The sequence below is a fragment of the Patiria miniata genome, unplaced genomic scaffold (genome assembly GCF_015706575.1).
Source record: "Patiria miniata isolate m_02_andy unplaced genomic scaffold, ASM1570657v1 HiC_scaffold_20, whole genome shotgun sequence".
NCBI lineage: Eukaryota > Metazoa > Echinodermata > Asteroidea > Valvatida > Asterinidae > Patiria > Patiria miniata.
The window spans coordinates 9,862,554-9,875,719 of NW_024037059.1; the positions used below are offsets into that span (position 1 = coordinate 9,862,554).

General features: G+C 38.5%; 2 protein-coding genes across 2 annotated transcripts; one reads left to right on the forward strand and one right to left on the reverse strand.

Annotated features, from left to right (window-relative positions):
• The first annotated feature begins 243 nt into the window (after positions 1-243).
• Positions 244-3,514, forward strand: LOC119727356. The gene is made up of 3 exons (XM_038199219.1): positions 244-559; positions 1,531-1,704; positions 2,672-3,514. Exons 1-3 carry the CDS (start codon positions 244-246, stop codon positions 2,965-2,967), a joined length of 786 nt encoding a protein of 261 aa, XP_038055147.1. The 3' UTR covers positions 2,968-3,514.
• Positions 3,515-3,523: 9 nt separating this feature from the next.
• On the reverse strand, positions 3,524-8,009 carry LOC119729140 (putative nuclease HARBI1). Its single transcript, XM_038201664.1, has 4 exons — positions 7,606-8,009; positions 5,424-5,890; positions 5,094-5,195; positions 3,524-4,397 (listed from the first exon to the last, which is right to left on the reverse strand). The coding sequence occupies exons 1-4, from the start codon at positions 7,792-7,794 to the stop codon at positions 4,124-4,126; spliced, it is 1,032 nt and encodes a 343-aa protein (XP_038057592.1). The 5' UTR covers positions 7,795-8,009; the 3' UTR covers positions 3,524-4,123.
• Between the last annotated feature and the right edge of the window lie 5,157 nt (positions 8,010-13,166).

Consider the following 13,166-nt stretch of genomic DNA (forward strand, 5'->3'; position numbering starts at 1 on the left):
GCTTGCAGTAAAATCAAGATGGCTGATTGGCGGTTGTTTTGGAGTGAAAAATTCGTCTGCTAAAAAAACGTCTGCTAGCTCGTTTAACACGTAAGTATATACGTAACTAGGGAAATTGGTCAATTTTGGTTCTTTGCATTGTACAAGTTACACAACGAGGTCATTTTTTGGGGTTGTAAAAACGCATTTTGAGTCGCAACATCGAATGCGTCTGTGGTGTACCGTGTACTTGTGTACGTACACATGGAGCCAACGGCAACGTGCAGCAGCATGAACGTCAACGAAAGTGGGGGGACGGGGAGGTCTAGGGCCAGTAATTGGTCTCACGAAGAAATCAAAGTGTTGAGCGAATTTGTGCGGGCCTACAAGCACCAGCTGATGGGCACGAGCAGCAAATCCACAGCCAATGTGGAAAAGGTTAAAATCCACTACTGGAAAATGGCAGGGAGAGTATTGGTGGAAAATGGAGGGGTGGAGCGACCATGGAAAAAAATTAGAAAGAAGTGGCAAACCATCACCAGTCAAGCACGGTCATACCATAGAGAATGTAACAGAACGGGTAAGCTCATTTAGTTAAACAAACATTTATTAAATATTTTATTTTTAATTTGTATTTATTTGTTTCATTTATTTATTCTTTTTTTTGGGGGGGGGGGGGGGGCGATTGTCCTACATCATAGTTTGTACATTTGTTTTGTGATTGTCTGTGTACTGTTGCCCTCACACCATGGATCAGTTACAGAAAGAATGTTCCATCCTGACGCCACTTTTTCATTGTATATTATTCAATGAAGATCAGTCCTTGCAAAACTGTTGAATAGGCATGAATTTTGCCCTAGAAGACATTTCCAATTTCGTTAAAAAAATATGTTGAAAATGCACTCAACTCTCCATAGACTTTGTACACAAACAAAGAAGTGGCGACGGGATAATACATGCTTTCCTTTTCATTATTCATGCAGTCTCGACCCCAATAGTCATCCTTTTGTAATTTTCTATAGACCTCGCTAGGCCTCTCACATAAAATAACTTAACATGGCAGTAAACTGTTATGAAGGTGGAGGGGAAATTGTACAATTGGTCCATTGTACTTGCAACATCGGCATCTGACGAAGTGAAATAGATGTTCAATGGGCAATGGATATGTTTGTCACAGCTCAATATAAGGTTAAGGCCAAACAACACTGCCGTTTCTAATAACGTTTAAAAAAAGTTGGTTGTGCATCATTGTTGGCTTTTTTTCCAAATAATACTAAGCATGTGGTATTAACATTTTTAATCGTTCAAACAAAAAGAATCTAAAACTTTCCAACTTAGACAAAATAAAAAATTTCAATTAAAAATGGGATCTTCATTCATGTGGTTTTCTTCGAAGTTTAACATACAAAGCCTGAAGGGGAAATTTTTGCTTTCTTAATTCTAGAACTTAATTAAATTTAATACATTTTTCTATGAAAAGTATTTTTTTCCCCCTTCCATCATTTGTTTCATGATGATTACAAGTCTAGATTTTCTCCTTTTTTTATGAAGGTGGAGGAGAAAAGCCCGATCTGAATCCAACATTCGAAGTCGTGCTAGATGCACTTGCACCAGTTGCCAAGGATGGCATCCTGTCGGCGGATGATGGTGAGTCAGACCCAGCAGCTGCAATACCAGTTGAGGACAGCACAGCTGAGGAATTGATGCTAGACATGGTGGCAAATAGTAAGTAGTTTTAATTAGTGTGCAGTCATACAAGCATTCGATTTCATGAAGGTCATCATAACTTACGATGCATCGCAGCGCTTGCGACGTGCCGTATCTCTACGATGCGTCTGCTGCAACGCGTTCTGCGATCCATTTCACAAAACATGTCGTAAGTGTGACGCGTCGAAGGTGTATTTATAGCACAACTTGGTGACTATTTTATGTATTTAATCAGTGTACAGTAAATAGCAGGCATGCAACTTTTCCTCGGTTCAGCTGATTTCCCCTTTTTTAACTTCACATGTGTGCCATTGAAAATAGAAAAACACTGTACAAAGTCTGGGAAAATTTGAATTTCCTCTTTTTTTTGAGATTTCCCAGTTGCATGCCTGAAATAGTCGTTTGATATTCAACAAAGAGTCGTTGGATCTTCAGTCGAAATTCGTTAAAATGTAAAACAAAATGGAGGCCGTGTGATGCAATTTTAAAGGAAAACAAGCTTTCAGGGGACTGCTCAAGTCCCAAGTCTTGCAGGTCGAGTCCGAGTCACAAGAGACTCCGGTCGAGTCCAAGTTGCGAGTCGCCTTTAAAAGTTGTTTGGGAAAAAAATTGAGGTACTGCTAAAACCTCTCATTGTAAATGTTTCCATTTTTTCACAGCTTTTCTCTAATTTAATGAACTGGAAATACATACAATTTAAAAAAAAGTCTGGCTCGAGTCCTAGTAATACAAGTCACAGAGGCAATGCTCTTGGAATCTGAAATTGTTCAAGTAATATTAACTTAGGTTTAATTCAGCACTGAAGGAAATTTTTGTGCAGTGAAAATACAAACAAATGACATTGTATCAAAACTATTTACACAAAAGAAAAAGTATGTACAGTAATTCAATATTTCCTGGCAATTAGTAACGACTCTTGATTTAATGAATGTTATTCAGTTTTAAGCAAACATTTTTGTTTTGTTTTTGTTTTGTTTGTTTAAAGCCATCAGTCTAGGTGAAGTCGCACCTGCTGAGTCCAACCCGGCCCCTCCATCAGAGGAAGCACATCATCGACATCCTGGAATTGTTCAGGAATCAGAGGAAGTGACGACAAAAACTACAAAGGTGGACTCCATCTTGGAGATAGAGAAACAGAAATTGGCGCTGGAACATGAGAGACTTCAGGTTGCTAAGGAGCAGCTGGAAGTTAGTAGGCAGATTTCAGGTTCACTGGGTGAAATCAGCCACAACTTCCAACTGTTCCTTTCCAACCTGTTGCTGAGGGATCAAACTAATTAAAGGGCTCATGAAAATTACAATGCATTTTTGTCAGGTACATATTTTGTGCAACTTTCTGCTACATTCACATCTATCATTGCCGGTCAAGCAGCGTCGCGATCCACATTCTCAGTTCACTGCACAGTAGCCCCGTCATCGTCATGAAGATATAATATCACTGGCAAGAGAAAAACTATTTGACATCCCTTTTTGGTTATTTTGTTGAAAACTGCACTTCTTTAAACATTTAAAATGTTCCAAGCTTTTCCGGCCAACTGAGGGCGCTGTTGTCATAATGTCATTTCAGGAAGACACTTGTCAGTTGAGGGATGTTCTGTTCAAATTATGAACCCAAATATTTGCATATTGGAAACATCTTTGAGATAAATTTGCTCATTGTCTTGCTGACGCAACAATGGACCACCACAGAAAAGGAATTTACAACAGCAAAGTATCCAAATTCGGGCACCTGTTGGTGCTGATCTAGATGCAACATTAAGGTCTCTGCCTGAAATGACATTATACTTTTGCTTTTATGTGGCAATTTGTATGAGCCTCAAAATCAAAAAGGCACCAAAATGCCCTTAGAAATGGCAAACAAAAGTTAAATATAAGGTTTAAGGGGATACAAATGTGCATTTTGAAGGATTGCATAAAAACAAGTTACATTGCATGAGCCCTATAATTATTTAGGTCTAAAGAATCATTAAACTGAAACTTATGAAGAAATTGTCAAATAGTTAAAGAAATAAATCCATTCAATCCTATTGTGTTGCATGAAGATATTTTGAAGAAACTAATTATAGGCTTGAAAAACGTGCAAAATTAACTCGACATCTCTAATGTGTAAAAATTTATTCACAAGCATTTTCAGTGCCTGTAAACATTGTGAGTAGGATTGCTGAAATTTTAATACATGAAATAGGTTACCAAAATACCAAGATAAATGAACAAATCTTACAGTCAAATTATATGTTGGATGGTTCTGTTTTCAGTTTCAATTGATTGCTACTTGGTGACATCAATAAAATGGATTTACTCTACTGGAACTCTGTATTAGAATGGATTGGAAAAACATAAGGGTTCATTGGTACTGGAAACAACAACCTGTAAATATTTATGCAACATAGAGGGATTGATAAATTGTAAAACAACAAGTGGGATTGATAAAAAGTATTCAAAAGTATGCATTAATTATTCTGTTCCTCTGTATCGTACCATCTTGGATGGGCCCATCATAGGGTATGTCATCGTTTCCCTCATCCTCTCTCAGCTCTCCCTCTATCTCCGGCTCCCTCAATTCTTTGGCAATGTTATGCAGCACACAACAGGCCTTGATGATCTGACAGGCTCTACGGGGGGCGACACGGAGCCCGAGTGACAAACAGGGAAATTTGCGTTTCAGTTGACCGAAAACCTGTTCAATTGTCACTCTTGTTCTTCTGTGGCTCCTGCAATAAAAAGAAGAAATAATAGGTTTATTTTTTTTATACGTTGTTCAGTTTGTCTTGTTTAAAACCATGCTGTAAATAGATTTCTCTTTGTGCCATACATGAACGTTTCAAAAATTAAAAAATAGCCTGACCAACTGAAATATTTTCTGATGAAACATCAGCTGTAAATAGATTTCTCTTTGTGCCATACATGAACGTTTCAAAAATTGAAAAAAATAGCCTGACCAACTGAACTATTTTCTGATGAAACATCAGTTGGGTGGAACACTAGATTAACAGCATCGAATAAAGAAAATATCACCTTCCTAACCTCCTTACATGTATATCCGTAATGTTTGTGTACATACTTTCTTACGAAATTCGCAAAACTTTTGTTTCATTTTGCAATATTTATCGCTCAAGTCGAGCAGTACCCAGTTTTGAATTTGTTTTTGCAGATTTCATGAATATACATATAACAATAAAAAACAAACGTTTTGTTGAATTGAATTAAATGTATTGATACAGTTTGAATCCTTACTTGTTGTTTTCTCTTTGCTGTGTACATTATTTATTGGCTTCAAGTCTCAAATAAATCAAATAAGGTTTTGCCCTTCACCGACGTTTAAACACTGTATACTCAGTGTGTTACCTCCCGAGTGAAAGTTGGAAAAAATCACTCAAGTCGCAAATAATTATGAATGATAAAAGTACCTGTTGTAGCGTCTCTCGGCATTTGTTGTCGGTTCAGCGACAGGTGTCATCAGCCACGGTCGTAGGGCGTAGCCGGTATCGCCTATCAGCGTTCCTTGGAGTCTGAAAATTAAGGGGATTTTTTTATTAAATGTATTTATTGAATATTATCAGAGCCTATCATTATGTATCATTGATGTTTCTAGTAAACAGTTCAAATCCGATGGCGTGTTTCTTCAAATTTGTTACACCGAATTGTTTGCATTTTTTACTTCCAAAGATTCCTATTATGGTCACCACTCGTGCATACTTATTTCATTCTCAAAGGTGCCTAAAGCTTCTAGTACAAACCTTCCATTCTCGAACATTTCTCCGAGAAGGCTCCCGTGCAAAACCGCACTGTCGTGGGTGCTGCCTGGCCATCGTGCGGCGACATTCGTCATCTTAAATGACGCATTGCACACAGCTTGAACATTAATGCTGTGATAACCTTTTCTGTTTACATACAGAGGCTCGTCATCACCGAGTGGTGCTCCGTACAGTCGTACGTGGGTGCAGTCTATCGCACCAACTACCCCGGGAAAGCCTGCCTTGTCGAAAAACCCTTGCTTGGTCTTCATCACATCTTGTATATCGACAGGAAATCGTATGTGGCGATCGGTCAATCTTGCGAGGGAGTTGGCAACCCGGTGAACGATGCGACAGACGGACGGGACGCTGACATCATGGAGATCACCTTCAACGGTGTAGAAGGCACCGGTACCGAAGAACCGCAGGGTAGTGAGCAGTTGCATCAGTGGCGATATTGCATTGCTCCTCTTTATAAGGATTAAAATGTTGAAAAGAAACAATGCCATTATTGCTTGCCCTTTCATAGATTTTTTTATTTAATTGTTAACTATATGAAAAGCGTTTTTGAAAATACAAATTATTTTGTAGAATGTTCGCGAAGAATACTATTCTATACTTGTTGCTCTAGTTCGACGTACGTTTGAAATTTCACTAAAATGCACCCAGACAATCCTACAAATTCAAAATATTTCCGAATCAGTATGACCGCTCAATGATTCAGAAATTGGGACTTATCATAAGTACTATGGGGAATATTTATATTTCAAATGTCAAGTTTTTAAAATTAAATCGGGGTAACATTTTGAACAATTTTCCGTGCAGAACACGGGTTTACCTTTTAGAAAATGATTGTGAGCTGCAAAAACGGGATAGGCCTACCCTTTTCCCCCCAGAAATTTGTTATTAGAACATGGTATATATTCTTACTTCATTATTTTATAACATTATTTGGTGAAGAACTCATTTCTATTTTCGGAATTAAAATTGCACTATTGTATATACAATATTCTTAGTCTTATATGGTAAAGTTGCCATCGCAAATAATTCTTCTAATTGCGAATAATTCTTCTATTTGGGCAACATGGTAACAACTTTCACTTACTGATGTATGTATTCATAAAAAGTATTCTTTTATTTAAAAATAAAGAAAACAGTGTTTCCCCAAATTACTCTGAATTTAATGATGTCTTTAATGATCTGAAAGCTTTCCCATAATTTATTAGTCATTTATTGTTTGTAATTTCAGATCATTGGATAGATCTAGACAGCTTCAATTCCCTTTTGACCGTCGTTCTATATACCCAAGTTCTTTATACTTTAATTCTTTTGTAAATATCTGATAATTTGTAAAAACATTGTCTCATATATTTGAAATCGATTTAATTGTGTTGCAAATAAAACATTTTGATATTGTTGAGACAACCAAAAAATTTTGCGCCACCCAAATTATTTTAAATTAGTGGAACCACTCGGAATTAATTTAAATCACTCTCCCCGATTACAATCCCTTCCTAGCAATCCTCAATCGGAAAGTAAACCTAAAAAGGTAACAGTATGGGGATCCCAACGCGATGGTCAAAATAAATCACGAAAGTCACTTTTCTATAAATAAGGTTTTACAAATCTCCGTATTTTGTAAAAATGCTTATTTGGAGCAAACTAATTCCGGAATCTGCCATTTAGTTTTGCAGTTGTGAACACGATCCGATTAGTTGTGTGTTTTTAACAGTTGAAAACATTATCAAACAGGGCCTAGGCCTTTGTGTAATGTAATGTAAAATGTAATGTATCGATTTTATTCTGACCATTTTTTTGACTGGGATGTTAATGTGCAAAGAAAAAAATGTCCGTTTAGAATAATTTCATTGTTGAGAAATAATTATACGGCCGTTTAATTGTGTTCTGTATATAGGCCTTTTTTAAAATCATAAACGCTTCGTAAATGTAGGAACATATAGAGATGTTCCCTGAAACAACCTTGCTTTCATAGGTTAAATCGTTAGGTATGAAACAAATTCCCTAATACTTGAATAATTTCTTCTCTTACGCCAAAATTTATTCAGGCTTTATTCCCGGATCCCATCCCCGGCTGTTACGGTTGCTTACTATTTTTCTGTCCGCTTTCTACAAAATTAGGCCTAAGTCTGTTAGTAAAGTTTTTACTGAATGCTAATTAACTCACCCGGGTGTCGGACTCCAATTCATCTGCAACCCTTTCTAGAACTTGGAATACCCCATGTCTCGTGAATCTATATCTCGTGAGGATTTCCTCGTCATTGAGACTGTCTAGTGGATTTCTCCTGTCTCGGAATAACCTTTCTCGCCTTATTGCCCGCCGAGCTTCGCGATCCGCAAGAAGCATAAGCGCCATTGTGAATTTCAGTAAATTTTACGTGTTCGCGGAGATAAGACGACCCTCGGACCGATCCTAAGTTGAGACGAGTTCGGCCGCGTTGCTAAGGAAGTTAGGACGTGTTGAACGCGTCTTAAGTTTGGTGAAATCGATCCTAGGACGAGTCGCGAGTTAAGACGAGTTATCCTTCCTAGGACGCGTCTTAGCGTTTCGTGAAATCGGCTGCAGGGGCCCTACAATATACACAATAAAGCACTCAGAAAAAAAACATGAAATGAATCATAGAACAACTCAACTCAGAAATCACCAACAGCACCCTCAGAGAACATCCAGTCAGAAAACATCCAGTCAGAGAACATCCAGTCAGTACCTGCAGGAAAAATGGAAGAGGGAAAGGGACAGAAACATACTGCAAAGAGAAACAAGATTGGGTCAGTACATGCAGAATGAACTTGATTTCAACATCAATTTAAAGAGTTTTCCTTCAAAATGCCATATCGCCATTCTTCGTGACTTTTGTGCAAGAATTTTGCTTGAGAGCCAGCTTTCCTGCGGTGATTAACTCTCTGGAGCCTTGAAACTCTAGACATTTGGCACCAGTGTTCCAAATGGCTATATATTGCATTTTGGAAAGGAAGTCTTTGACTTCAACAGCTATACGTACAAACACAGGGGCCCCACAATATACACAATAAAGCACTCAGAAAAAACATGAAATGAAACATAGAACAACTCGACTCAGAAATCACCAACAGCACCCTCAGAGAACATCCAGTCAGAAAACAGCCAGTCAGAGAACATCCAGTCAGTACCTGCAGGACACACGGACAAGAGAAAGGGACAGAAACATACTGCAAAGAGAAAAAAGATTGGGTCAGTACATGCAGAATGAACTTGATTTCAACATCAATTCAAAGAGTTTTCCTTCAAAATGCCATATCGCCATTCTTCGTGACTTTTGTGCAAGAATTTTGCTGGAGAGCCAGATTAAATTTCCTGCTGTGATTAACTCTCTGGAGTCTTGAAACTCTAGACATTTGGCACCAGTGTTCCAAATGGCTATATATTGCATTTTGGAAAGGAAGTCTTTGACTTCAACAGCTATACATACAAACACAGGGGCCCCACAATATACACAATAAAGCACTAAGAAAAACATGAAATGAAACATAGAACAACTCAACTCAGAAAACGCCAACAGCACCCTAAGAGAACATCCAGTCAGAGAACATCCAGTCAGAGAACATCCAGTCAGTACCTGCAGGACACATGGACAAGAGAAAGGGACAGAAAAATACTGCAAAGAGAAAAAAGATTGGGTCAGTACATGCCGAATGAACTTGATTTCAACATCAATTCAAAGAGTTTTCCTTCAAAATGCCATATCGCCATTCTTTGTGACTTTTTTGCAAGAATTTTGCTTGAGAGCCAGCTTTCCTGCTGTGATTAACTCTCTGGAGTCTTGAAACTCTAGACATTTGGCACCAGTGTTCTAAATGGCTATATATTGCATTTTGGAAAGGAAGTCTTTGACTTCAACAGCTATACATACAAACACAGGGGCCCCAAAATATACACAATAAAGCACTAAGAAAAAACATGAAATTAAACATAGAACAACTCAACTCAGAAATCACCAACAGCACCCTCAGAGAACATCCAGTCAGAAAACAGCCAGTCAGAGAACATCCAGTCAGTACCTGCAGGACACACGGACAAGAGAAAGGGACAGAATCATACTGAAAAGAGAAATAAGATTGGGTCATTACATGCAGAATGAACTTGATTTCAACATCAATTCAAAGAGTTTTCCTTCAAAATGCCATATCGCCATTCTTCGTGACTTTTGTGCAAGAATTTTGCTTGAGAGCCAGCTTTTCTGCTGTGATTAACTCTTTGGAGTCTTGAAACTCTAGACATTTGGCACCAGTGTTCCAAATGGCTATATATTGCATTTTGGAAAGGAAGTCTTTGACTTCAACACCTATACATACAAACACAGGGGCCCCACAATATACACAATAAAGCACTAAGAAAAACATGAAATTAAACAGAGAACAACTCGACTCAGAAATCACCAACAGCACCCTCAGAGAACATCCAGTCAGAAACAGCCAGTCAGAGAACATCCAGTCAGTACCTGCAGGACACATGGACAAGAGAAAGGGACAGAAACATACTGCAAAGAGAAAAAAGATTGGGTCAGTACATGCAGAATGAACTTGATTTCAACATCAATTCAAAGAGTTTTCCTTCAAAATGCCATATCGCCATTCTTTGTGACTTTTGTACAAGAATATTGCTTGAGAGCCAGCTTTTCTGCTGTGATTAACTCTCTGGAGTCTTGAAACTTTAGACATTTGGCACCAGTGTTCCAAATGGCTATCAGGAAGTCTTTGACTTCACCAGCTATACATACAAACACAGGGGCCCCACAATATACACAATAAAGCACTAAGAAAAACATGAAATGAAACATAGAACAACTCAACTCAGAAAACGCCAACAGCACCCTCAGAGAACATCCAGTCAGAAAACATCCAGTCAGAGAACATCCAGTCAGTACCTGCAGGACACATGGACAAGAGAAAGGGACAGGAAAATACTGCAGAGAGAAAAAAGATTGGGTCAATACATGCAGAATGAACTTGATTTCAACATCAATTCAAAGAGTTTTCTTTCAAAATGACATATCGCCATTCTTCGTGACTTTTGTGCAAGATTTTTGCTTGAGAGCCAGCTTTTCTGCTGTGAGTAACTCTCTGGAGTCTTGAAACTCTAGACATTTGGCACCAGTGTTCCAAATGGCTATATATTGCATTTTTGAAAGGAAGTCTTTGACTTCAACAGCTATACATACAAACACAGGGGCCCCACAATATACACAATAAAGCACTAAGAAAAAAAACAATGAAATGAAACATAGAACAACTCAACTCAGAAAACGCCTACAGCACCCTCAGAGAACATCCAGTCAGAAAACATTCAGTCAGAGAACATCCAGTCAATACCTGCAGGACACATGGACTAGAGAAAGGGACAGAAACATACTGCAAAGAGAAAAAAGATTGGGTCAGTACATGCAGAATGAACTTGATTTCAACATCAATTTAAAGAGTTTTCCTTCAAAATGCCATATCGCCATTCTTCGTGACTTTTGTGCAAGAATTTTGCTTGAGAGCCAGCTTTCCTGCTGTGATTAACTCTCTGGAGTCTTGAAACTCTAGACATTTGGCACCAGTGTTCCAAATGGCTATATATTGCATTTTGGAAAGGAAGTCTTTGACTTCAACAGCTATACATACAAACACAGGGGCCCCACAATATACACAATAAAGCACTCAGAAAAAAACATGAAATGAAACATAGAACAACTCGACTCAGAAATCACCAACAGCACCCTCAGAGAACATCCAGTCAGAGAACATCCAGTCAGTACCTGCAGGACACACGGACAAGAGAAAGGGACAGAAATATACTGCAAAGAGAAAAAAGATTGGGTCAGTACATGCAGAATGAACTCGATTTCAACATCAATTCAAAGAGTTTTCCTGCAAAATGCCATATCGCCATTCTTCGTGACTTTTGTGCAAGAATTTTGCTTGAGAGCCAGCTTAAATTTCCTGCTGTGATTAACTCTCTGGAGTCTTGAAACTCTAGACATTTGGCACCAGTATTCCAAATGGCTATATATTGCATTTCGGAAAGGAAGTCTTTGACTTCAACAGCTATACATACAAACACAGGGGCCCCACAATATACACAATAAAGCACTAAGAAAAAACATGAAATGAAACATAGAACAACTCAACTCAGAAAACGCCAACAGCACCCTAAGAGAACATCCAGTCAGAAAACAGCCAGTCAGAGAACATCCAGTCAGACAACATCCAGTCAGTACCTGCAGGACACACGGACAAGAGAAAGGGACAGAAAAATACTGCAAAGAGAAAAAAGATTGGGTCAATACATGCAGAATGAACTTGATTTCAACATCAATTCAAAGAGTTTTCTTTCAAAATGCCATATCGCCATTCTTCGTGACTTTTGTGCAAGATTTTTGCTTGAGAGCCAGCTTTTCTGCTGTGAGTAACTCTCTGGAGTCTTGAAACTCTAGACATTTGGCACCAGTGTTCCAAATGGCTATATATTGCATTTTGGAAAGGAAGTCTTTGACTTCAACAGCTATACATACAAACACAGGGGCCCCACAATATACACAATAAAGCACTCAGAAAAAACATGAAATGAAACATAGAACAACTCGACTCAGAAATCACCAACAGCACCCTCAGAGAACATCCAGTCAGAAAACAGCCAGTCAGAGAACATCCAGTCAGTACCTGCAGGACACATGGACAAGAGAAAGGGACAGAAACATACTGCAAAGAGAAAAAAGATTGGGTCAGTACATGCAGAATGAACTTGATTTCAACATCAATTCAAAGAGTTTTCCTGCAAAATGCCATATCGCCATTCTTCGTGACTTTTGTGCAAGAATTTTGCTTGAGAGCCAGCTTAAATTTCCTGCTGTGATTAACTCTCTGGAGTCTTGAAACTCTAGACATTTGGCACCAGTGTTCCAACTGGCTATATATTGCATTTTGGAAAGGAAGTCTTTGACTTCAACAGCTATACATACAAACACAGGGGCCCCACAATATACACAATAAAGCACTAAGAAAAAACATGAAATGAAACATAGAACAACTCAACTCAGAAAACGCCAACAGCACCCTCAGAGAACATCCAGTCAGAAAACATTCAGTCAGAGAACATCCAGTCAGTACCTGCAGGACACACGGACAAGAGAAAAGGACAGAAACATACTGCAAACAGAAAAAAGATTGGGTCAGTACATGCAGAATGAACTTGATTTCAACATCAATTTAAAGAGTTTTCCTTCAAAATGCCATATCGCCATTCTTCGTGACTTTTGTGCAAGAATTTTGCTCGAAAGCCAGCTTTTCTGCTGTGATTAACTCTCTGGAGTCTTCAAACTCTAGACATTTGGCACCAGTGTTCCAAATGGCTATATATTGCATTTTGGAAAGGAAGTCTTTGACTTCAACAGCTTTACATACAAACACAGGGGCCCCACAATATACACAATAAAGCACTCAGAAAAAAACATGAAATGAATCATAGAACAACTCGACTCAGAAATCACCAACAGCACCCTCAGAGAACATCCAGTCAGAAAACATCCAGTCAGAGAACATCCAGTCAGTACCTGCAGGACACACGGACAAGAGAAAGGGACAGAAACATACTGCAAAGAGAAACAAGGTTGGGTCAGTACATGCAGAATGAACTTAATTTCAACATCAATCTAAAGAGTTTTCCTTCAAAATGCCATATCGCCATTCTTCGTGACTTTTGTGCAAGAA